This window comes from Coregonus lavaretus (genome assembly GCF_964263955.1).
Source record: "Coregonus lavaretus genome assembly, chromosome: 11".
NCBI lineage: Eukaryota > Metazoa > Chordata > Actinopteri > Salmoniformes > Salmonidae > Coregonus > Coregonus lavaretus.
Window position 1 is genome coordinate 14,617,405 of NC_139998.1, and position 26,365 is coordinate 14,643,769.

General features: G+C 42.0%; 1 protein-coding gene across 1 annotated transcript in view; it reads left to right on the forward strand.

Moving 5' to 3' along the window:
• The window catches only part of LOC311136839 (F-actin-monooxygenase mical2b-like), a 58,327-nt gene that overhangs the window by 19,538 nt on the left and 12,424 nt on the right, over window positions 1-26,365 (forward strand). Inside the window, exons 10-26 of the mRNA XM_084171128.1 lie at window positions 1,181-1,271; window positions 1,946-2,093; window positions 12,551-12,750; window positions 14,589-14,692; window positions 15,056-15,127; window positions 15,230-15,355; window positions 19,116-19,247; window positions 19,473-19,730; window positions 20,084-20,200; window positions 20,689-20,802; window positions 20,891-20,992; window positions 21,255-21,341; window positions 21,613-21,705; window positions 21,891-21,983; window positions 22,794-22,980; window positions 23,100-23,176; window positions 23,291-23,372. Coding sequence (XP_084027254.1) covers window positions 1,181-1,271; window positions 1,946-2,093; window positions 12,551-12,750; window positions 14,589-14,692; window positions 15,056-15,127; window positions 15,230-15,355; window positions 19,116-19,247; window positions 19,473-19,730; window positions 20,084-20,200; window positions 20,689-20,802; window positions 20,891-20,992; window positions 21,255-21,341; window positions 21,613-21,705; window positions 21,891-21,983; window positions 22,794-22,980; window positions 23,100-23,176; window positions 23,291-23,372 — 2,083 coding nt within the window. The remainder of the gene's footprint in view (window positions 1-1,180; window positions 1,272-1,945; window positions 2,094-12,550; window positions 12,751-14,588; window positions 14,693-15,055; window positions 15,128-15,229; window positions 15,356-19,115; window positions 19,248-19,472; window positions 19,731-20,083; window positions 20,201-20,688; window positions 20,803-20,890; window positions 20,993-21,254; window positions 21,342-21,612; window positions 21,706-21,890; window positions 21,984-22,793; window positions 22,981-23,099; window positions 23,177-23,290; window positions 23,373-26,365) is intronic.

Below are 26,365 nucleotides of genomic sequence, written 5' to 3' on the forward strand. Positions count from 1 at the left end.
ACTGTGACATACTGAAGCAGAGCATGATCCCCTCCCTTCGGAGACTGGGCCGCAGGGCAGTATTCCAACATGATAACGACCCCAAACACACCTCCAAGACGACCACTGCCTTGCTAAAGAAGCTGAGGGTAAAGGTGATGGACTGGCCAAGCATGTCTCCAGACCTAAACCCTATTGAGCATCTGTGGGGCATCCTCAAACGGAAGGTGGAGGAGTGCAAGGTCTCTAACATCCAGCAGCTCCGTGATGTCGTCATGGAGGAGTGGAAGAGGACTCCAGTGGCAACCTGTGAAGCTCTGATGAACTCCATGCCCAAGAGGGTTAAGGAAGTGCTGGAAAATGATGGTGGCCACACAACATATTGACACTTTGGGCCCAATTTGGACATTTTCACTTAGGGGTGTACTCACTTTTGTTGCCAGCGGTTTAGACATTAATGACTGTGTGTTGTGTTATTTTGAGGGGACAGCAAATGTACACTGTTATACAAGCTGTACACTCACTACTTTACATTGTAGCAAAGTGTCATTTCTTCAGTGTTGTCACATGAAAAGATATACTCAAATATTTACAAAAATGTGAGGGGTGTACTCACTTTTGTGAGATACTGTATACATATAATGTCCAGACTATGTGTATATACCAAAAATTATGAATATCTATAATTTGAACATGACTTGAGTCGTGAAATGTGTAAAAAAAACAGTAATCCCATGTGTCCAAAGGCTAAATATAGTATGATGCAGAAACGGCTGTAGTTCACCAAAAACAGTTTAATTATATATTTGGGCTGAAAACAGGTCAAATAACATTATATGCTTATAAACAATTTTAATTCTGAAATGTATTTCAAAATACATATGCTGAGATAATTGTAATGATATTCTTAAATACCCAGCTTTGACACTGGAAATACGATAGATAATGACAATCTTAAAATGTCAATGTGGCCTATCTAGACACTTGTACAAACTATGTTGACACCAAATTGCATGTATTTACACCAAACAGAATCTGTTCAGTGGCGCATTTTGATATTTTACTAAATATATTACAGGGATGTGAATGGGTTAACATGCTTGACATGTATTGACATTGGCATGCTAAAGAACCAGTTGCACAGAGCAGGTAACTCAAGTTTTATATTCTAATATACTTCTCATGTCTCTATCTCTCTCAGGTGCGTCACCTGTTCATAGATGGGCAGCAGGACTCCTGTCCTCTGGAGCGGGGTGGACCCACACATAGATCTGTCAATCTCTCTAGACGAGGTGAGTCTTCACAAACACAGACTGACCCCAGTGTGAGACTTGTCATTTCTCAGGCCTGTCATCTCAATGACTAACCCATGTCTGATGCATCATCCTCTAATTATATCAGACAAGCTCAGACATAGACCCACGTAGGCCAGGACATAGAAATACAATTACGGCTGCAGGTCCACCCATCATGGATCATTGACTTGAATGGGAATGTCTGTTCTAGTAATTGTATTTCTACGGGCCAAGAGCTGACCAAGAGGGTTTGGATTAGTCATACATGCCAGCATTATGGCTTAGTGGCTCCTTGTGATCTTCTATAGGTAATCTGATCTGTGTTTGTCCCATAAAATTGCCTCACCTGAGAGTTAATAAAAGGGCTTATCACAGTTACACCCACTTACAAAACAATGACTGCGGTCACATTACATGAAGCGGGGTCAGACATGCCCAACAAAAGCGTGTGCTGGCCTACACTCCCCTACCCTCATCTCATACTACTTTAAAAAGGTAACTATGAAGAGGTATTATTACACTACAGGGATGTAATGTGATATGTACTGGCTACTCTAGCCAGTGTTCTCTAGCCACTGTAGCCAGTTGTGTTTATCTTTCTCTGTATGTTTGTTATTTGGTGATGATGGCGTGATTAGCTGACTAATTGGGTGACCCCTGTTCTCCCACAGAGTTGGACATCAGGCCCAGCCGCCTCCTCACCTGGTGTCAGCAGCAGACGCAGGGGTACAGGGGTGTGGACGTTACCAACCTCACCTCTTCCTGGAAGAGTGGCCTGGCACTCTGTGCTCTTATACACCGCCTCCGGCCAGACCTCATGTGAGAGAACACACATGCACATGTACAGTGCCTCCAGAAAGTATGAATACCCCTTGACTTGTTCCACATTTTGTTGTGTTACAGCCTGAAATTCAAAATGGATTAAATAGTTTTTATTCCCTCACTCATCTACACACAATACTCCATAATGACAAAGTAAAAACATGTTTTTAGAAATGTTAGCAAATTTATTGAAAATGAAATACAGCAATATCTTATTTACATAAGTATTCACACCCCTGAGTCAATACTTTGTAGAAGTACCTTTGGCAGCGATTACAGCTGTGAGTCTCTCTGGGTAAGTCCCTAAGAGCTTTTCCACACCTGGATTGTGCAACATTTGCCCATTATTCTTTTCAAAATTCTTCAAACTCTGTCAAATTAGTTGTTGATCATTGCTAGACAACACTTTTCAGGTCTTGCCATAGATTTTCAAGTAGGTTTATGTCCAAACTGTAACTCGGCCACTCAGGAACATTCACTGTCTTCTTGGTAAGCAACTCTGGTGTAGATTTGGCCTTGTGTTTTAGGTTATTGTCCTGCTGAAAGGTGAATTCATCTTCCAGTGTCTGGTGGAAAGCAGACTGAACCAGGTTTTCCTCTTTTTTGCCTGTGCTTAGCTCCATTCCGATTCTTTTTTTTTTATCCTGAAAAGCTCCCCAGTCCTTAACGTTGACAAGCATACCGATAACATGATACAGCCACCACTATGCTTGAAAATATGGAGAGTGATACTCAGTAATGTGTTGTGTTGGATTTTCCCAAAATATATAACACTTTGTATTCGGGACAAAAAGTTAATTGCTTTGCAGTATTACTTTAGTGCCTTGTTGCAAACAGGATGCATGTATTTGAATATTTGTATTCTGTACAGCAGGGGTTTCAAACTCATTCCATGGATTTGATTTAATTTAATCGCCAATGGCGACAGCTAGTCTTACTGGGGTCCGACACAATGAAAAATACATTAGACAATTTACCTATATTAAAAAACATTTAACATGTACAGTGAGGGGAAAAAAGTATTTGGTCCCCTGCTGATTTTGTACGTTTGCCCACTGACAAAGAAATGATCAGTCTATAATTTTAATGGTAGGTTTATTTGAACAGTGAGAGACAGAATAACAACAAAAAAATCCAGAACAATGCATGTAAAAAATGTTATATAAATTGATTTGCATTTTAATGAGGGAAATAAGTATTTGACTCCCTCTCAATCAGAAAGATTTCTGGCTCCCAGGTGTACAGGTAACAAGCTGAGATTAGGAGCACACTCTTAAAGGGAGTGATCCTAATCTCAGTTTGTTACCTGTATAAAAGACACCTGTCCACAGAAGCAATCAATCAATCAGATTCCAAACTCTCCACCATGGCCAAGACCAAAGAGCAAGGATGTCAGGGACAAGATTGTAGACCTACACAAGGCTGGAATGGGCTACAAGACCATTGCCAATCAGCTTGGTGAGAAGGTGACAACAGTTGGTGCGATTATTCGCAAATGGAAGAAACACAAAATAACTGTAAATCTCCCTCGGCCTGGGGCTCCATGCAAGATCTCACCTCGTGGAGTTGCAATGATCATGAGAACAGTGAGGAATCAGCCCAGAACTACACGGGAGGATCTTGTCAATGATCTCAAGGCAGCTGGGACCATAGTCACCAAGAAAACAATTGGTAACACACTACGCCGTGAAGGACTGAAATACTGCAGCGCCCGCAAGGTCCCCCTGCTCAAGAAAGCACATATACAGGCCCGTCTGAAGTTTGTCAATGAACATCTGAATGATTCAGAGGAGTACTGGGTGAAAGTGTTGTGGTCAGATGAGACCAAAATGGAGCTCTTTGGCATCAACTCAACTCGCCGTGTTTGGAGGAGGAGGAATGCTGCCTATGACCCCAAGAACACCATCCCCACCGTCAAACATGGAGGTGGAAACATTATGCTTTGGGGGTGTTTTTCTGCTAAGGGGACAGGACAACTTCACCGCATCAAAGGGACGATAGACAGGGCCATGTACCGTCAAATCTTGGGTGAGAACCTCCTTCCCTCAGCCAGGGCATTGAAAATGGGTCGTGGATGGGTATTCCAGCATGACAATGACCCAAAACATACGGCCAAGGCAACAAAGGAGTGGCTCAAGAAGAAGCACATTAAGGTCCTGGAGTGGCCTAGCCAGTCTCCAGACCTTAATCCCATAGAAAATCTGTGGAGGGAGCTGAAGGTTCGAGTTGCCAAACGTCAGCGTCGAAACCTTAATGACTTGGAGAAGATCTGCAAAGAGGAGTGGGACAAAATCCCTCCTGAGATGTGTGCAAACCTGGTGGCCAACTACAAGAAACGTCTGACCTCTGTGATTGCCAACAAGGGTTTTTCCACCAAGTACTAAGACGTTTTGCAGAGGGATCAAATACTTATTTCCTTCATTAAAAATGCAAATCAATTTATATCATTTTTTACATGTGTTTTTCTGGATATTTTTTGTTGTTATTCTGTCTCTCACTCTTCAAATAAACCTACCATTAAAATCATAGACTGATCATTTCTTTGTCAGTGGGCAAACATACAAAATCAGCAGGGGATCAAATACTTTTTTCCCTCACTGTAGTGTGTGTACATCTATCAGTTACACATACAGCACCAGTCAAAGTTTTGGATACACCTACTCATTCAAGGGTTTTTCTTTTCTTTTTTACATTGTAGAATAATAGTGAAGACATCAAAACTATGAAATAACACATGGAATCATGTAGTAACCAAACAAAGTGTTAAACAAATCAAAATATATTTTATATTTGAGATTCTTCAAATAGCCACCCTTTGCTTTGATGACAGCTTTGCACACTTTTGGCATTCTCTCAACCAGCTTCACCTGGAATGCTTTTCCAACAGTCTAGAAGGAGTTCCCACATATGCTGAGCACTTGTTGGCTGCGTTTCCTTCACTCTGCGGTCCGACTAATCCTAAACCATCTCAATTGGGTTAAGGTCGGGGGATTGTGGAGGCCAGGTCATCTGATGCAGAACTCCATCACTCTCCTTCTTGGTAAAATAGCCCTAACAGAGCCTGGAGGGGTGTTGGGTCATTGTCCTGTTGAAAAACAAATCATAGTCCCACTAAGCCCAAACCAGATGGGATGGCTTATTGCTGCAGAATGCTGTGGTGCCATGCTGGTTAAGTGTGCCTTGAATTCTAAATAAATCATAGACAGTGTAACCAGCAAAGCACCCCCACACCATAACACCTCCTCCATGCTTTATGGTGGGAACTACACATGCGGAGATCATCCGTTCACCCACACCGCGTCTCACAAAGACATGACGGTTGGAACAAAAAATCTCCAATTTGGACTCCAGACCAAAGGACACATTTCCACCGGTCTAATGTCCATTGCTCGTGTTTCTTGGCCCAAGCAAGTCTCTTCTTATTATTTTACTGCTGCTCTTTAATTATTAGCAATTTTGTACTTATCTATTTTTTACTTAACTTTTTTTTTTTTTTCTTAACTGCATTGTTGGTTAAGGGCTTGTAAGTAAGCGTTTCACTGTGAGGTCTACACCTGTTGTATTCGGCGCATGTGGCAAATACAACTTGTTTTGATTTAGTTGTGGTTTCATTGCAGCAATTGGACCATGAAGGCCTGATTCACCCAGTCTCCTCTGAACAGTTGATGTTGAGATGTGTCTGTTACTTGAACTCTGTGAAGCATTTGTTTGGGCTGCAATTTCTGAGGCTGGTAACTCTAATGAACAGCAGCGGTAACTCTGGGTCTTCCATTCCTGTGGCGGTCCTCATGAGAGCCAGTTTCATCATAGCGCTTGATGGTTTTTGCAACTGCACTTGAAGAAACTTTCAAAGTACTTGAAATGTTCCATATTGACTAACCTTCATGTCCTAAAGTAATGATGGACTGTCGTTTCTCTTTGCTTATTTGAGCTGTTCTTTTACCGAATAGGGCTATCTTCTGTATACCCCCCCCCTACCTTGTCACAACACAACTGATTGGCTCAAACACATTAAGAAGGAAAGAAATTCCACAAATTACCTTTTAAGAAGGCACACCTGTTAATTGAAATGCGTTCCATGTGGCTACCTCATGAAGCTGGTTGAGAGAATGCCAAGAGTGTGTGAAGCTGTCATCAAGGCAAAGGGTGGCTATTTGAAGAATCTCAAATATAAAATATATTTTGATTTGTTTAACACTTTTTTGGTTACTACATGATTCCATATGTGTTATTTCATAGTTTCAATGTCTTCACTATTATTCTACAATGTAAAAAATAGTAAAAATAAAGAAAAATCCTTGAATGAGTAGGTGTGTCCAAACTTTTGACTGCTAGTGTATGTATATGTGTATGTATATGGTGTCCATGCTGATGCCTTTTGGAGGAAAAGGACAAACATATTTTTTGACTGGTACTGTTTGTCAGTATATACACACAACATTTACATTTACGTCATTTAGCAGACGTTCTTATCCAGAGCGACTTACAGTTTGTGAGTGCATACATACTTTTTACATACTGGCCCCCCGTGGGAATCAAACCCACAACCCTGGCATTGCAAACACCATGCTCTACCAACTGAGCTACATCCCTGCCGGCCATTCCCTCCCCTACCCTGGACGACGCTGGGCCAATTGTGCGCCGCCCCATGGGTCTCCCGGTCGCGGCCGGCTACGACAGAGCCTGGATTCGAACCAGGATCTCTAGTGGCACAGCTAGCACTGCGATGCAGTGCCTTAGACCACTGCGCCACTCGGGAGTACGTTACATGGGGGTGAGGCGTTGTGCCGTGAGGTGTTGCTTTTATTTGTTTTTTTTAAACCAGGTTTGCTGTTCACTTGCGCTATATAAGATGGAAGGGACTTCCATGCACTCATGGCTCTGTGTAATACTGTATGTTTCCTTGAATTTGTTCTGGACCTGCGGACTCTGAAAAGACCCCTGGTGGCATGTCTGATGGGGTAGGTGTGTAAGTTGACTAGGCAAACAATTTGAAATTTCCGACACATTGTTTCTTATAAAAAGAAGAAGTGATGCAGTCAGTCTCTCCTCAACTCTTAGCCAAGCGAGACTGGCATGCATAGTATTATTATTAGCCCTCTGATTACAATGAAGTGCAAGACGTGCGGCTCTGTTCTGGGCCAGCTGCAGCTTAACTAGGTCTTTCTTTGCAGCACTGCAGAACTTGCTTTGTGGAGTGTGGTGTCAAAAAAAGCAGAGCATCTCTTTATTTTACGAACAGCCCTCTCACCATCTTTACAACCATTGAATCTGTATGTTTTGACCATGACAGTTTACAATCTAAGGTAACACCAAAAAATGTAGTTTCCTCAACTTGTTCAACAGCCACATAATTCATTAACAGATTCAGCTGAGGTCTAGAACGTAGGGAATGATTTGTACCAAATACAATGCTCTTAGTTTTCGAGATGTTGAGGACCAGTTTATTACTGGCCACCCCTTCTAAACCAGACTGCAATTATTTGTTAAGGGTTTCAGTGACTTCTTTAGCTGTGGTTGCTGATGTGTATATGGTTGACTCATCAGCATACTTGGACACACATTCTTTGTTTAATGCCAGCAGCAGGTCATTGGTGAAAAGAGTAGAGGGCCTAGGAAGCTGCCCTGCGGTACACCACACTTGACATGTTTGACATTAGAGAAGCTTCCATTAAAGAAAACCCTCTGAGCTCTATTATAGCTCTGGTTCCATGATATGGCAGAGGTTGAAAAGCCATAACACATACGTTTTCTCAACAACAGGTAATGGTCAATAATATCAAAGGCTGCACGGAAATCTAACAGTACAGCGCCCTCAATCTTCTTATTATCAATTTCTTTCAACCAATAATCAGTCATTTGTGTCAGTGCAGTACATGTTGAGTTCCCTTCTCTATAAGCATACTGAAAGTCTGTTAATTTGTTTACAGAGAAATAGCATTGTATTTGGTAAGACACCATTATTTCCAACAGCTTGCTAAGAGCTGGCAGCAAGTTGATAATCTGCTGTTAAAACCAGTAAAGGCCGCTTTACCACTCCTGGGTAGCGGAATCACTTTGGCTTCCCTCCAGGTCTGAGGACGAAGACTTTCCTCTAGGCTCAGACTATAGGCACTCCTATCTGTCATATCTTTAGAGTCAGCTACCATCCTCAGTATCTTTCCATGAGGTTTTGTCATTAATGATCGATAACAATTGTTCCACCTGTCCCACAATACATTTACAAAATTCCAACTTACAATGCTTATCTTTCATTATTTGTTTTTTTATGCATGAGTACTATGGCTTGCTATTCGTTGTTGGAATTTCCTGCCTAAGTTTGCCCACTTTGCCAAGGAAGTAATCATTAAAATAATTTGCCACATCAAATGGTTTTCTGATGAATAAGCCATCTGATTCGATGAAAGATGGAGTTGGATTTGTCTTTCTGCCCATCATTTCATTTAAAGTACTCCACATTTTTTCCCATCATTCTTTATATCATTGATCTTGGCTTCATAATACAGTTTCTTCTTTTTTTGAGTTTAGTCACAGTATGGGAAAAAAAACGATGTATGCACTCACTAACTGTAAGTCGCTCTGGATAAGAGTGTCTGCTAAATGACTAAAATGTAAATAATTTCTCAATTTGCAGTAAGTCAGCCAGTCAGATGTGCAGCCTGACTTATTAGCCACTCCTTTTGCCCCATTTTCCTTCAACCATAGTTTTTCAATTCCAAATCAATCCATGGAGCCTTAACAGTTCAAACAGTCAGTTTCTTAACAGGTGCATGTTTATCAATAATTGGAAGAAGCAATTTCATAAATTAATCAAATGCAGCATCTGGATGCTCCTTATTAATCACATCAGACCAGCAAATATTTTTTTTACATAATCCCCATAAGAGTCAGCTAAATTTTTTACTCTATTTTAGGTCCAGCTTTTGGAACTTTGGCTTTCCTGGATATATACAGTGGGGGAAAAAAGTATTTAGTCAGCCACCAATTGTGCAAGTTCTCCCACTTAAAAAGATGAGAGAGGCCTGAAATTATCATCATAGCTACACGTCAACTATGACAGACAAAATGAGAAAAAAAAATCCAGAAAATCACATTGTAGGATTTTTTATGAATTTATTTGCAAATTATGGTGGAAAATAAGTATTTGGTCAATAACTAAAGTTTCTCAATACTTTGTTATATACCCTTTGTTGGCAATGACACAGGTCAAATGTTTTCTGTAAGTCTTCACAAGGTTTTCACACAATGTTGCTGGTATTTTGTCCCATTCCTCCATGCAGATCTCCTCTAGAGCAGTGACGTTTTGGGGCTGTCGCTGGGCAACACAGACTTTCAACTCTCTCCAAAGATTTTCTATGGGGTTGAGATCTGGAGACTGGCTAGGCCACTCCAGGACCTTGAAATGCTTCTTACGAAGCCACTCCTTCATTGCCCGGGCGGTGTGTTTGGGATCATTGTCATGCTGAAAGACCCAGCCACGTTTCATCTTCAATGCCCTTGCTGATGGAAGGAGGTTTTCACTCAAAATCTCACGATACATGGCCCCATTCATTCTTTCCTTTACACGGATCAGTCGTCCTGGTCCCTTTGCAGAAAAACAGCCCCAAAGCATGATGTTTCCACCCCCATGCTTCACAGTAGGTATGGTGTTCTTTGGATGCAACTCAGCATTCTTTGTCCTCCAAACACGACGAGTTGAGTTTTTACCAAAAAGTTCTATTTCATCTGACATTCTCCCAATCCTCTTCTGGATCATCCAAATGCACTCTAGCAAACTTCAGACAGGCCTGGACATGTACTGGCTTAAGCAGGGGGACACGTCAGGCACTGCAGGATTTGAGTCCCTGGCGGCGTAGTGTGTTACTGATGGTAGGCTTTGTTACTTTGGTCCCAGCTCTCTGCAGGTCATTCACTAGGTCCCCCCGTGTGGTTCTGGGATTTTTGCTCACCGTTCTTGTGATCATTTTGACCCCACGGGGTGAGATCTTGCGTGGAGCCCCAGATCGAGGGAGATTTTCAGTGGTCTTGTATGTCTTCCATTTCCTAATAATTGCTCCCACAGTTGATTTCTTCAAACCAAGCTGCTTACCTATTGCAGATTCAGTCTTCCCAGCCTGGTGCAGGTCTACAATTTTGTTTTTGGTGTCCTTTGACAGCTCTTTGGTCTTGGCCATAGTGGAGTTTGGAGTGTGACTGTTTGAGGTTGTGGACAGGTGTCTTTTTATACTGATAACAAGTTCAAACAGGTGCCATTAATACAGGTAACGAGTGGAGGACAGAGGAGCCTCTTAAAGAAGAAGTTACAGGTCTGTGAGAGCCAGAAATCTTGCTTGTTTGTAGGTGACCAAATACTTATTTTCCACCATAATTTGCAAATAAATTCATTAAAACTCCTACAATGTGATTTTCTGGAGAAAAAAAATCTCAATTTGTCTGTCATAGTTGACATGTACCTATGATGAAAATTACAGGCCTCTCATCTTTTTAAGTGGGAGAACTTGCACAATTGGTGGCTGACTAAATACTTTTTTTCCCCACTGTAGGCGGCTAGTCTAGCTGCTAAGACAAGCAGCTCCTCAGACCCGGCCTTGGTCGTCAGGATCACTAAACAGATAGTATCCGTCCCAGCAACTGATGCCAACCTCTCTGACACCAACTTCTCTCCCTCTACTTCTCTCTCTCTACTCCCCCTCTTGTTATCGCATAACTTCAAAGGGCCTAGTGTCTGTAGTTTTTTTTTTTTCTTCTTCTTTCAATTGAGACCTACACAACCAGGTGAGGGAAGTTCCTTAGTAATCAGTGACCTTAATTTATCAATCAAGTACAAGGGAGGAGCGAAAAGACGCAGACACTCTGCCCACTCTGTGGAACGTCTTCCCTCTTCACTCCTGTCAATTAGGTTAATATTGTGGAGTAATTACAATGTTGTTTATCCATCCTCAGTTTTCTCCCATCACAGCCATTACACTCTGTAACTGTTTTAAAGTCACCATTGGCCTCATGGTGAAATCCCTGAGCGGTTTCTGTCCTCTCCGGCAACGGCGTTAGGAAGGACGCCTGTATCTTTGTAGTGAGTGACTGGGTGTATTGATACACCATCCAAAGTGTAATTAATAACTTCACCATGCTCAAAGGGATATTCAATGTCTCCCTGGTCTTTATGGTTGAATCTGTGTTTGTAATTCACTGCTCGACTGAGGGACCTTACAGATAATTGTATGTTTGGGGTACAGAGATGAGGTAGCCATAAATAAAAATCATGTTAAACACTATTATTGCACACGGAGTGGGTCCATGCAATTCATTATGTGACTTGTTAAGCACATTTTTACTCCTGAACTTATTTAGGTTTGGCATAACAAAGGGGTTGAATACTTATTGACTCAAGACATTTCAGCTTTTCATTTTTAATTGATCTTTAAAACAAAAAATGTGTGTATTGTGTGTAGGTCAGTGACAAAAAAATCTCAATTTAATTAATTTAAAATTCAGACTGTAACACAACAAAATGTGGAAAAAGTAAAGGGGTGTGAATACTTTCTGAAGGCACTGTATATACAGTACACACACACACACACACACATACACTGTCATGGTCTTATTGGCGCCATCAAAGCACACACCGATTGTCATCTTGTCTATGGTCATGCACTGCCTTTGGGTCTGTCACATGTTATGCTGTTGAAAATGTGAACAGTGATATTGATTATACTGTAGACAACACTTCTGTTAAACTCAGAAACTGCGCTGTGTGTACTGACCTTTGCGGGCAACAGCTAGGTTTGTCTAAATAGAGAAATGAGAAATGGCCTAAACCACACAAAAAGGAAAGCGAGCATTCTGGTTTGGCTTTCATATTGCACACCCAATTATATTTATAAAGCATTTGTTCTAACCGTATTAGATACTGATGGCACTGTTAATGAACTCCACGCCTTGAAATGTTTCCATTTTACCTCAATAACAAGTGGGTGTTTTATCCTTTATGCTTTGTCAATTTGGCCCGCTCAAGTCATCTTTGTGTGAGAGTCAATATGAGTGTGGGCTGAGGGGGTGCAGCCGGGATGACCTCATCACTCTGGCTCTAGCTCCCAATTGGCTCACCCCCCCCCACCCCCCCCTTCTCTGTGTCACAGGTAGATGTGATTCGACAGTCCCTTCTGAATTGAACCTTTTTATGGAAAGGAAATGTTTACAATGTGTTTATAACATTACTATGGGCTGTTGCTAAGGGCCTTAGACCTCACCTTTCAGCTAGTGCAATTCATCTGTTGGTAAGAGTCTGTTGGTGCAGAAAGTGTAATTATTATAAAATGCAGCATTAAACCAACATTTTTCTCTTATCAACCAACTGTTTTGGGGCTAACATTCTCACTCCATAGGGGAAACAACTTAATTAAGGGCTTATAGGATGTAAACCTGATGCGTCTTCTATGTATCTCTCTCAATCCTAGTGACTTTGACTCCCTGAATGAGAAGGACTCGGCCAAGAACAACCAGCTGGCCTTTGACATAGCAGAGCATGAGTTTGGTATCCAGCCTGTGACCACGGGGAAGGAGATGGCTCTGGACCAGGACCCTGACAAGCTGATGATGGTGCTGTACATCTCCAAGCTTTACGAGATGTTCCGCAACTCGCCTGCATCCATCACTGGTAGGCTGCTGTTCGGAGTCATTCTCTCACACCTCCTCTGATGCCTCACACAGTATAGTCTCAAAAACCTGACCCTAGGAAACAGAAATTACTATTTTGGCAACTTCGATAAGGGGGGGAAAAATAATTCCGGTGTGAATTCGCTTCAGACCAAAAACTCTCCCAACAAAACAGACGTTTACGTGACACCCAGAATGCATTGTATAATGTCAACAAACATGGCGCCACACACAGCTGGCAAATAGCTTAGCATTAGCTCATCATAATCAGTACAACCCTCAAAAAAGCATTTTACACATATCCTATATGTCCATTACAATCTATGCAAGAATTGGAATGCGTGATTTGTCACCAGTACTTGAAAACTTGAATAAAACAGTAAATACATTATGCTCCATGCATACATATGGTATGCTACAGTAGAAACGACAACACGATATACAGAAAATAAGGCACTTACTTTGATAGGAACGCACACAAAGTTATTATTTGTAAGGAAACAACAAGAAGACAATGCGGGCGCCAGCCAGAAAATGTGCCAGGGGGGAAAGTTCATGCTAGACTGCGCAAGTGTCTGCATACTTGATCTGGGGAAACACTGGGGAGGTGCTTGGGCTCTCATCGAAGAGAGAAGTGTCCAGTAAAGCCTCAAACATAAATTGTCCGCAACAGTGAAAAACTTGTTAGAAAATAATTTCTAATTGACAAGTTGAAATATAGCCTATAGATAATTAGAAGGCAGCGTGTGTCTTGGTTTGAGGGCAGCGCAGGTCAACTGTCCTGTTGCGTAACAATCACATTTTGGAACAGTGAGTGCATTCTCACATCACAAGCATAAAAACACTCAAACTGGGGCGACCTTTAGAGATATTTAGAACTCACGTGTGAAAAGGTTAAAAATAACCTCTGTGAGCTCCATCTTGCTAGCTACTATTTTGTCTTTTATTCAAGTGGATAAGGCAGTGTCCTACTGTAGGCAGTGACATAGTTCCTCTATGCCAAACTGACGTTCTATTACGTACAGACGTGAACGTCGGAACATTTGAAAATTGTGGGAGGCATTCTGGATGTCTAGGGAGACTACACACACTACAGAACAGTTCCTGCAGTAGCGCAATAGTCTAATTCTTGAAGCCCCAGAAGTTGAAACTCCATGCACAATGGTTGCGTAATGGGACCCTGAAGTCTGATATGTTAACGAACATTCTTCATTTAAATTTAAATTTAAATAATTTTGATATACTACTTACTATTCTCTATGAACTACTCCATAACTTTGGAGTTTTACTACTCCTGAGGTATGATTTATTTGCAGGATTCTGAAGGTTAGATTGAGCTTAAGCTTGAACCCATAATGAGGATAGTGTGTGACTGAGCGGTTATGACTTTTTACATCTGTCACGATGGGATAGGATTGCATGTTACACAACCGGGTCAGTTATGAGAGTGTGGTATGTAAGAAATGCATTCCGGCCCCAGTTCAGATCATCTCACAGGGCCATGGTAATAACAATGCCTCTATGATCTATAGGGCTGCCTTTATTGAATACAGTAGGAGTTATGTTAAATGGCTGAGAATTCATTCACTTAAATACTAATGTTTCAGCCCACTGACTATTGTAATGCCCTCACAATAGTGTCTAACACTTGGTGATTAATCAAAATGAATCCATTTTGAATTGTGGATACAACTGTTTGGGGGTTTATTTTCACATTACTCTAATATCTGGTTACCCTCTTGATTTGGCTTGGCCTAGGGGCCTGGTTTAATACAGTGTGTGTATTAGAGTATGTCGCGTACCAAAACACCCATAACACACTGCTATGCTTTGTTACAGGTACAAGGGAAACGGATGAGAACAATGAGGAGTATTCATCAGAGTCTGCATACTTGGTTTACAACTTAATTAACCAAACACAGCCCAAAAAAAGGATCCCAAAGGTACTGTGAGTTCCTCCTCTCCTCCTCACCCATTTGCAGGCTTTAAAAGGAAACCAATGCAACAACAAAGGCCTCCTTCATGTAAATCCGATTTAGCCTGCGTAAAGTGTGTGTGTGTGTCAACATAGGTTTACTTGACAGATGAAAGAAATTCCTATGTGCCAATAAATTACAAGAAGTCATTGAAATGTAGATTAGATAAGGTACTGTATGTGAACGAGACTGAGAGACCTAGATAATCTACATTTTACAAGGCATACTTTCTTAATGATAACCCTCAGACTCGATAACCTTTGACTGTGACGTGAATGAGGGTGAATAAACAGTGATTTATGTCTATTTTGTACTACCTTTTCCTCAAAGGATGACCGGAAGCTGGAGGAGAACGACCCAATGAACAAAAGACGAAGAAAGGGCAGCAACTATTTAGAGGAGGTGTGTTGGTGACAACAACAATCAGATCTCGATCACCAGTATGGCCTTAGATGGCGCCATTTTAATGTCGATAAAGGGACTGATCATTCATTGTGTTGTCAGTTGTCCTGTCAGAGTGCCCCCCCTGCAGGTGACGGCGGGGAGCAGAATAAAGTGCGCTCAATGGCCACACAGCTACTGGCCAAGTTTGAGGAGAATGCATCGCCCGGCGGTTCCCTGCACAATAAGGTGAGCCGCTCCAGGTGAACAGTACTCTGACCAGAGGGGTCAATGGTCAAGGTCCCTGTACACTGTGCTGTGTAGAGACAGTGAAAAAAGGGAGCCAACACATTGTAAAGTCGCATACAGACAATAAACTGTTGATGCCCTCAGTGCTGATGGTTACTGTAAGACTCTTCTGTTGTACACGGATGTTGGCCCAACATCATGCTACTGACCTCAAAGCTAAGACTGAAAGCTTGTGTCGTGTCGGTCAGTTCATTCTCTGATGGTTGATCATATCTGAATGTAGTAATCTGTACTATTGTATGAGTGTGTCTGTCTGTCTGTCTAGGTTTAATCATACACGGGGAATGTTTTTGTGTGGAAATGTCAGATAATGAAGGCACTATGTGGAACCTACTGGTTCTCGATGGTACATACAGTTCTGAGAGAGTTTGGAAAAGGATGAAATTCATTTCATAGACCTGCTTTTACACCAGGGGAGAGCACTTATGTCCTTGTATCCAATTCTGCAACCTCACTGCTACCATAATCATGTTTGAATACAGCCCATTGTGTTGTAAGACTGTAAAAGTGGACAAATCCTCCACTCCTCCTGCCACTACCCTTGGGTACGGTTTGAGTACAAAGTTTTGACGAGGTGTAGTTTATTGGTAATGGTCAAGAAAGCTATGAAGAGATTGAAGATACATTTACTGTATCGTTTTACTTCCACCAATAACATACTTCTAGTATATCAACCACTACATTAGTCACACAGTAATCTTAGCTGCTCCACTATAAGAAGAGCGAGGCTGTTCCTGGATTATAGGATTAAAGAAAGCAGGTTGTGCATTTGAAACCTTGATACAGAAGTGAATACAGTATAATCTGCCTGTGAAGCCCCATCAAAGGACTGAGTGGCTCTGTTAGCAGGGCATTCGTTCAAATGCTCTTTAACTAAATGCCTTTAAATGTCTGATTATGGTGTGGAATACCATGGGGATGGTTATGGTACAAATACTTAAGTGATAATGCCAGAGAAGCCGGTGTTTTGAGGATATATTGGCACAGGTGTTGTTAGGCCCGAGACGAAGTCGATGGCCAGCAAACCGTGCCAATATATCCTCCAAACACCAGCTTCGAGGACATTATCACTTTTATACAACGGGTTACCAACATATTCAAATAATGATTTACATATTTTCATTAAAAACGTTATTTTGATGAATTTATTCATACTATTTCATCCTTCCACAAAATATAGTCCCAACACAAATCTAGGGTTGCTACCCAAGCTGGCTGGTCGTTCGTTCTATTGGTTCGGTTGCCAGAGACGCGACCCAGTCATTCAGTCTTTTTGTTCAGTATTTATGGATGCGACCCAGTCGTTCGTTCTAAATGTTCCATTGCCATACTAGCTGGCATCGTTCTTATCCGTTGCTTGCTAGCTAGCCAACTACGGCTAATTTACAGTCATGTCAAACAGTGCAGCCAGAATAACAGCAAAGTAGCTGCATTTGCATTTGTTTAAGCTGTTTTCTATTGACATTTATTTGGATACATCCATATAATGAGCTAATGATGCGCGATTTTGCCTGGCGTAGAAAATGTGCTCACTCTTCAGGACACTGTTGTTCAGAGGAGCCAGCCAACAACACAGCTAACACAATCACTTCAAACTGAAGCTACAGTGGGGGAAAAAAGTATTTAGTCAGCCACCAATTGTGCAAGTTCTCCCACTTAAAAAGATGAGAGAGGCCTGTAATTTTCATCATAGGTACACGTCAACTATGACAGACAAAATGAGAAAAAAAAATCCAGAAAATCACATTGTAGGATTTTTAATGAATTTATTGGCATATGATGGTGGAAAATAAGTATTTGGTCAATAACAAAAGTTTCTCAATACTTTGTTATATACCCTTTGTTGGCAATGACACAGGTCAAACGTTTTCTGTAAGTCTTCACAAGGTTTTCACACACTGTTGCTGGTATTTTGGCCCATTCCTCCATGCAGATCTCCTCTAGAGCAGTGATGTTTTGGGGCTGTCGCTGGGCAACACAGACTTTCAACTCCCTCCAAAGATTTTCTATGGGGTTGAGATCTGGAGACTGGCTAGGCCACTCCAGGACCTTGAAATGCTTCTTACGAAGCCACTCCTTCATTGCCCGGGCGGTGTGTTTGGGATCATTGTCATGCTGAAAGACCCAGCCACGTTTCATCTTCAATGCCCTTGCTGATGGAAGGAGGGTTTCACTCAAAATCTCACGATACATGGCCCCATTCATTCTTTCCTTTACATGGATCAGTCGTCCTGGTCCCTTTGCAGAAAAACAGCCCCAAAGCATGATGTTTCCAACCCCATGCTTCACAGTAGGTATGGTGTTCTTTGGATGCAACTCAGCATTCTTTGTCCTCCAAACATGACGAGTTGAGTTTTTACCAAAAAGTTATATTTTGGTTTCATCTGACCATATGACATTCTCCCAATCCTCTTCTGGATCATCCAAATGCACTTCAGACGGGCCTGGACATGTACTGGCTTAAGCAGGGGGACACGTCTCGCACTGCAGGATTTGAGTCCCTGGCGGCGTAGTGTGTTACTGATGGTTGGCTTTGTTACTTTGGTCCCAGCTCTCTGCAGGTCATTCACTAGGTCCCCCCGTGTGGTTCTGGGATTTTTGCTCACCGTTCTTGTGATCATTTTGACCCCACGGGGTGAGATCTTGCGTGGAGCCCCAGATCGAGGGAGATTATCAGTGGTCTTGTATGTCTTCCATTTCCTAATAATTGCTCCCACAGTTGATTTCTTCAAACCAAGCTGCTTACCTATTGCAGATTCAGTCTTCCCAGCCTGGTGCAGGTCTACAATTTTGTTTTTGGTGTCCTTTGACAGCTCTTTGGTCTTGGCCATTGTGAAGTTTGGAGTGTGACTGTTTGAGGTTGTGGACAGGTGTATTTTATACTGATAACAAGTTCAAACAGGTGCCATTAATACAGGTAACGAGTGGAGGACAGAGGAGCCTCTGAAAGAAGAAGTTACAGGTCTGTGAGAGCCAGAAATCTTGCTTGTTTGTAGGTGACCAAATACTTATTTTCCACCATAATTTGCAAATAAATTCATTAAAAATCCTACAATGGGATTTTCTGGATTTTTTTTCCTCAATTTGTCTGGCATAGTTGACGTGTACCTATGATGAAAATTACAGGCCTCTCTCATCTTTTTAAGTGGGAGAACTTGCACAATTGGTGGCTGACTAAATACTTTTTTCCCCACTCTACCTGCACTTCATTTAGTTGTACCTGTTTTCTATTGATAGTTCTTTGTATATATCCATAAAAATGATGCTGATTCATGATTTCGACTGGCTGAGAAAAGCAGACAGCAAGTTTTATACAAATCTCCGCTGTTGAAAAGTAAGAGTCTAAAAATGTTTTTTTAGATGCTTTTTATAGTGGAGATCAAGTTTATAAATTGCCTGTCTGGGCTGATGAGACAGTGGATTGCTCAGTCAGATGGAACAGAGCTAATAGGCATTTTAACGTCATAGATTTAGCCGGTGGTAACTTGTGGAATAGACACCGGCTGGAATGCGGTTTTAACCAATCAGCATTCAGGATTAGACCCACCCGTATAAAGTGTAATGGATGACGGCAGTGTGTGGTTTTGAATGATACTACCGAAACAACAAATAATTCTGCACCGCTTTATCATCTGTTTTTTCCTATTCCTCCTGCTTGTCCTTCCCTTCCTGCCTTATCTGATGTCTGCTGCTCTGTCAGTCTTATTTGCACTCAGACTCTGATTCAAGCCGTCCTTCATCTCCTTCTCTGGATATGACGGAGAACCCTCGCTTCGCTAAGCCCAGGGAACAGCCCCCTCCCTCGCCTCCACTCCCACGCCCCAAGTGGCAGGTACAGTCACCATGAAGGGTCAGCCACTGCATCATAAACCCAATAACGTAGCCTATGTTAACAAAAGAACCAATGGTTAAAAATCACCATAGTCTTCTAGACCAAGAGTAATTGAAAAGACACTCCCTTTACTCCACTCACTGATGATCCTGGAGGTTCGCCCTCTACTGGCTGGAGTTCAGTGCTGCTTTACACATTGCTTTGTGTGTGTATATCTGCTTTCAGCCGTCCATCTATATGCAACTCTTAGAAGAGCCTGCAGCCATGGCGCAACCCACTCCCCTGTACATTCCCACGAGGTCCTGGAGTCCTTCTCCACATGATGATCATACACAGGCCTCTCCGCGCGCGGAGTTGGTGCAGCAGAGAGTGTGGATTCCACACACTGAAACCCCAGATGGTGTAGATTACCCAGAACACCCTTTTCCTGACCCCACAGGGGTGGGCCAGCGCCTAGAGAAGCTGGAGGACAAGATGAGCCAGGTGACAATGAGCCTGCATTCTATCTGTCTGGACCCACCATGTTAGCCCCATTCCAAGCCATGCCTTACTTCTGTACTCTCACAGTAAAAATGTTTTGCGTGGAAATTGATTTTATGCTCATTTCAAAACAGTAAATCCAATTGTGCCTTAGCCACAAAAGTCTAGCAGACAGCACAACTCGGCAACAAAAACATCATTGTTCAAAAGATACAAAATGTATAAACAGTGTTCATACCCCACGTCATCAGCTTTACTATGGATTATGGTTACTGTTCAGTATTTACTTGCCTACTTCCTGCCGTTTCTGACTTTCACACTTGCTTATCTTTCCTTTACTTGTTGCTGTTCTTCAGAAAAAAGTGCAAACTGTAACTACTGGGGAATTTAACAGGAAGAGTATAAAGGATAGGGCAGTGCTCCTGCGTTCTATGTTCCCTGAGTCAGAGACTCCTCAAGTGAAAGAGTATAAGGTGAAAGTGTTGTGCCGCCCCTCGCCTGCCTGCCTGTCTAACCCCATCTAAGGAAATGAGGCACAGCATGTTTGTGTCCCTGTACACAAGTTCTGTTTGACTGTCTCAGCCTGTTTAGAAGGATATAATGTCACCAGTCAAACCTACTCACATTTACTGAGAGTGGAGCATGTTTTTGAAGGCTGGTAAAAGCTTGGTAATCCATTTTAAATCCATTTGTTGGCAGTTGTTTTCTTGCAGCATGTCTTGTTTCCATGGTGTTACAGTTCTGAGAATTCCAGGTCAGGTGACTTCCCTCTGCATGATGAGTGAACATTCATAACTTCACTAGAAAAGATAAAGGTTGAGCTGTTGAATTTTTCTCTGACCATTTGTTTCTCTCCGACTTACATTCAGCTTGCATCTCCTCATTATTTTTGGGGTGGGATGTGAAGGGCTAGATGATTTGGAGATTTCTCTCATTTCTGATGTGAATCCTTTTTCTACAGACGGATCTGTCTGCCTTTGTCCCTAAAAGCACTTCAATACACACTGTCCCTGAACCCTCTGCTCTTTCCTGCTTCTCTTCTCTTACCGCAACATCTCCTGTGCACCAAGACAAGGTAAAAACGGTCCTTGTTGTGGTCCTCTGTGACCAGCCAAAACTCCAAGAATATCAGCTCACTCTGACCATGTTTTTTATGGTTTTAGTGCAATGGAAGTTCTTCATCAAGTAGACTCATTCAAAAGCCAATCAAACGTTCTGTGAGTTATCAAGCTGAACCCTTCAAGCCTGACAAGTCCGCCGAACAGGTACCAGTAATTTGAAATGCATTTGAAGTGTAAGAATAGAGGAAAGACTCAACTCAGTCAACTCACTTTGGCCATGTTGTTATTGGTTTTAGTGCAATGGGAATGCTTCGTCAAGTAGACTCATTCAAAAGTCAATTGATCAATTTGAAAGCTGTCATTCTGAACCCTTCAAGCCTGACAAACAGGTTTCAGTAAAAGAAAACTCATTTGTAAGAATAAAAGAAAGACTTAAGTCAGCTCACAGTCTTTTTGATGATTTAAGTGCAATGGGACTGCTGGATCAAGTATTCAAAAGCCAATCAATCGATTTGAGAGTTATGAAGCTGGCCCCTTAAAGTCCACCGAACAGGTATCGGTAAAAATCTCACTCTACATCTGAAATGTAAGAACAGAAGACACCGTTGCGTCAGCTCACTCTGACCATCATTTATTTTGCTTTTAGTGCAATGGGAATGCTGAGTCTAGTAGAATAATTTGATCGGAGAGTTATCTAGCTCTACCGTTAAAGTCTTCCCAACAGATATCAGTAAAAATGTGAAATGTAAAAAAAAATTGAAGATTCTTACAGAGTGTACGTCTATTAAATCAGCTCACTCTTACCATGTTCTTATTGGTTTTAGTGCAATGAGAGTGCTGCACCAAGTATAATGATTCAAAAAACAATTGTTCGATCTGAAAGCTGTCCAGCTGAGCCCTCTAAGCCTACTAAACAGGTATCAGTAACAACTTCACTTTCTGCATCTCCTCTCATGTCTGAGTAGAAATACATTTCTTTGTTTTCCTTGATCTATTCTGATCTTTACTTTTTCCCTTTCTGTTTCCCTCTCTCTTTCTCTTTTCCCCTTTCTCCATCTTTGTGCTGGTCCCTCCCTCTACCTCTGTGACTGGGTTCTGTTAGAGGACAGTGGGGAAGGTCTCTTCTCACATAGGTGCTAGGGCTGAAACTCTAGCCATCCTTTATGAAACTGACCACAGGCCTAATGCCTCGCCGGTAAGCACAGTGTGACTAATGATTATGTTTGTGCCAACACAGCCCAGTGGGAATATACGTCACAAGACACACACACACAAAAGTGGGCTCTATATCTATTACCACCCCAAGGTCTCTAATACCAGCTTCAGGAGTTTTGGTAACCATCTAAACAACAACCAAGTCATGTCTACTGCTTCCGGATACTACATCTGTTATTAGTAGAAAAGAGCGACTGTGCACTGTGCACTGTAAAACATTCTGACCTGAATCTTACTGTGACTTCTCCAGTCATGAGCCATGGTGTTTTGTGTAAAGGGCCTTCAGGGGCCACAGCAATAGTAACTCCATGCACTCATGTGGGTGTCTGTTCACACAGTGTTTGACCCCTCTTCAGGTCTATAGCAGTAAGAAGCATTTAGCTTTGCCTCAAAAGCAAACGCTAAATGCAATCTTGTGTAGCTTTGTGAAGCCAATGTATTTGACTAGTTAGTTCTCTGCTATGGTCCAGAGAATTGTTGATTCATCATCATTATCATCTCTCACTGTGCTGGAGAAATGCCCTACTAATATTACAGTTCCCATTTCATGTTATATTATTCAGCTTCCATTGCACTAGTTCCATCTCACTGCCTGCCTTAACATCCACTTTAGGGTTAGGTGTTGAGACTTGTTAGGTGGTCACACCAGCACCTAATATTGTACACTGTTAGAAGAAATGGTGCTATATATTACTTTTTAGCAGTAGACGACTACGCTAACAGCTTGCCTATTCCATTGTTCTCACCGTATCCTTAACCTGCTGCTGTTGTCTGTGTTGTCTCCTTACAGTGTATCATGCGGAAGGAGTTCCCTCAGAACCTGGGAGGCAGTGACACGTGTCACTTCTGCTCCAAGCGTGTGTACGTGATGGAACGTCTCAGCGCTGAGGGACACTTCTTCCACAGGGAGTGTTTCCGCTGTGACGTCTGCAGCTCCACACTACGCCTGGGAGGACACGCCTACAACTCCCAACAGGGTATGATGCTGACACACCCAGACACCAGCCACTCTCCCACCTGGGGACAGAAGCTGTTTGTGAATTAATTTGATCTTTAGTGTCAGCCGGCATGTGTTTTTACAGTGTTTGTGTTACAGGCAAGTTTTACTGCAAGCTTCACTATTCTCAGTGTCGACCCAGCCTTCAAAGTTCAAGCAAGGTCCTGCGGAGAACGGTAAAACAGCTTTCAGTAACAGTCAAACATAAACACAGTCATTTTTACTTAGGAGGTATTAATGTTATTTTAGCTGGTCTGATTTCAATTGTATGTTGTGCCTATCACACACAGGAGGACCAGGGACGTCTGACGTCTTCGCTGGACCGGAGTGACCCCTACTTGGCCACGGGCAGCCTGCAGAACCAGCCCTCAGGTACCCTGAGTTCCTTCCTTAGGAGAAGCCTGCGTTGGCCGCTGCACGTGGGCCGGGCAGTGTGTGGGACGCCCTGCCGGCTGGCCCGCTGGGTGCATGGGGCAGTTGGCCAGGCGGGGCTCCACTTCATAGACCGCTCAGAGGACTACGGCTTCCTGTACGAGCTGCTGAGTCTGGGCATGCCCCTACTGAGCATATTGCACGAGCTCCTGGGCCAGATGTACATGGAGGCTGAGCAGCCTGAGCCCCAGCCTCAGCCTCACGGCCTACTGCACTGAGCCCAGCAGCGCCTAGGCCTCAGGCCCACCTAGAGGGGCAGAGCCTGGTGCCGCCGGGCCACTGGGTCTCATGGACTTAATGATGCACCTGTACTGTACTGTACTTGCTGCTGTTGCACAGGCATTTGCTTCACAGTCTAAACAATGTACAATACTCTATGAAGACTGGTTCAATTTCAAAAGTCTTATTTGATTTTACGCCGAGAAACAATCTGTTTGTTCATAAGTATTATAGCAAGTGTGACGCATGGTCCTTAAAATTGCAGAAGGTCATGCATCCTTTCAATTGCTTGAAATCTTATAATTCAGTATTCCCATGCTTATGTTTTGGTAAAACATTTATTTTTAACTCCTAAGTAATCAAAAAAGGATCCACTAAAAGCACTTTACTTGACTTGCAGGGGCTGCTAAGGCCTGTGTGTAGTGCCTGGTGTGCTTGTTGTGGGAAGTTGGAGAACAAAGTTCTGCTATGCTTCTTGAACTGCACTGCTATGTTGCACATGAGGCATGCAATGGAAAAGCCAAACAGTATTTTTTTTCTCACAATACCTTTTATTTGTAATTAAGATGATTCTGGAAACTATTTTGTCTGAATTTTTTAATGTGTATATTTTAGGTTTTAGAACAGCTTTCACACCGTATTATTTTTGATAGATTTGTCTAGTGCAGTTTAGTGGAACACACATTTGATTTTAGATGTATCTGTTTGAAAAACTGATTCTCATTGTTGTTAAAGTTTAGATAAGTCAGGTAGAAACAAAGATGTCTGGAAAGACTGTGAAGATTCTAATTATGACTTCCTACACCAGGTACTGTAGCAAATTCTGCCAAAGAAAGATTTTCTTCTTTGAAATATTTAGTTATAGTTTTTTGCTTTTGTGTTGCTTGTATCACAAGCCTTGGATTTAATGCACATTTCCGCACATATTCTAAGATGTGAATTATCACAGAAATGTTTGTGCTGAAGTGTTGTAGATGTGCAATATATCCCCATTTTCATTTCTCCAATCAATAACTTGTTCCGGTAGTACAGTATTATGACTTATTGTTCTGCTAATTATCTGTTATGGTACAGTGATCCAACAAAGCTTTTATTTAATTTGTGATTCTAAGTATTTATGTATCTTATGTTTTCCTTTCCATATATCCCCATTTTCATTTCTCCATTCTTTCTTTCACTTCATATGTAGCCTGTTTCAAGTTTCCAATGCTGCAACCTCTGATTGGCTGAATTGTGGCTGCAGGAAGGTGATGGCCTGCTTGAGTCACATGATCAATAGTGTTGCTTTGCATTAGCTGCCTTCATAGCACTTCTTAACCACACATTTACCATTCATGTTCAGAATGTGGCATGGGTCCTGTGTATGACAACGGGTTAATTTAGTTAGCCACACATTGTTCGTTAATTGAGTCACTAGGTGTATGACACGCATGTTTCAAAAGCCTTCCATTCCTCCAAGCTAATCCACTAACAGACATGCTCTGCTGTTGTCCTTCTAACTGCGTTACCGTACAACGTGTTCAAGGTCTGAATGCCTCCAAGTTTTTGCATGCAGTTTTTTCAACCACTTTTTTGCTGCCCCATCTGATGCATAATAACTTCCCTGTCTCCACTTCTCTGTGTATGTCCCCTTGTGATTCTCTGTTGCAGAAGGCGCTTACCTCTCAGAAACCTTCTCAAGCGCTCTCTCATGTTCCACCTAATACACAAGTCAGCTCCAGAATATTTTGTTGTACATTTTAGGTGTTTATAAGAATTTGTCTGCTACCTTGTATTTTTCCATAGTGAATAGAACGGGTTGCTTAATTTATGCTATTTAAAGCTGTAAGTATAAATAAATTGATTTGATTACATAAGTTACTTGCTTCCTCACTTTAATTTTATTTTTGCATAATTTACCAGCTATAATCCATGGCTTTAACTGTTGGAAATTTGCTGCCAATGGTTGTCATATAGCATGGCATGGTTGATCCAATACATTTATGACATTCTCACAGCTTTCAAATTAACAACAGAATTAACAATTTAAATGTTAAAGACTTTGGGAAAAAGGCATTTAAAAAATAGCACCAGCAGCCTCACATTAATGACCCTGTCACAAGCATAACCTCTGTTCACAATTAAACCTCTTGTCATCTGTTGACTGGCACATTCCCATGCACTTAACCACATCTGAATTTCCCTGGACAGTGTCGCTCACCCCTGTTCAGTCCCGGGTCGGTTATTTGTTTTTGGGGGACTGAGTGACAGTAGGGAGAGGTTTGAGGTTAATGTACTTTTACCCGAATAGCACAGCCACTGACTGTCACAACAACAAACGATACATTACACCTAATGCAAACGCGTCTCAACTATGAACTGAAATCAAATAATAGTAATAGAACATTACACGTATCCTTTCACTTTATGGGTTTCTCTTTAGGGTCTTTCTCATCTTTCCTGTTGGGTCATTTCTGGGTCATCTCTGGGTCAAATCTGGTCTGCATTACAAGAGTTTTCGCAGAGTTCATTTGCAAGTGGTGCTTTTTTGTTATTCTGTATTGGAATCCTAACAAATCTGACAATCAATGTTTGTGGAGTTACCATCAGCAGCTCAAGTAGGCTATTGTTCATGTATGTGTGTTGAAGCTGTGTTGCCTCGACAATTACACACACGCAAACTTCCACAATATGCTACACAACCTAACCAACATTTTCGGTTAATTCCGATACTG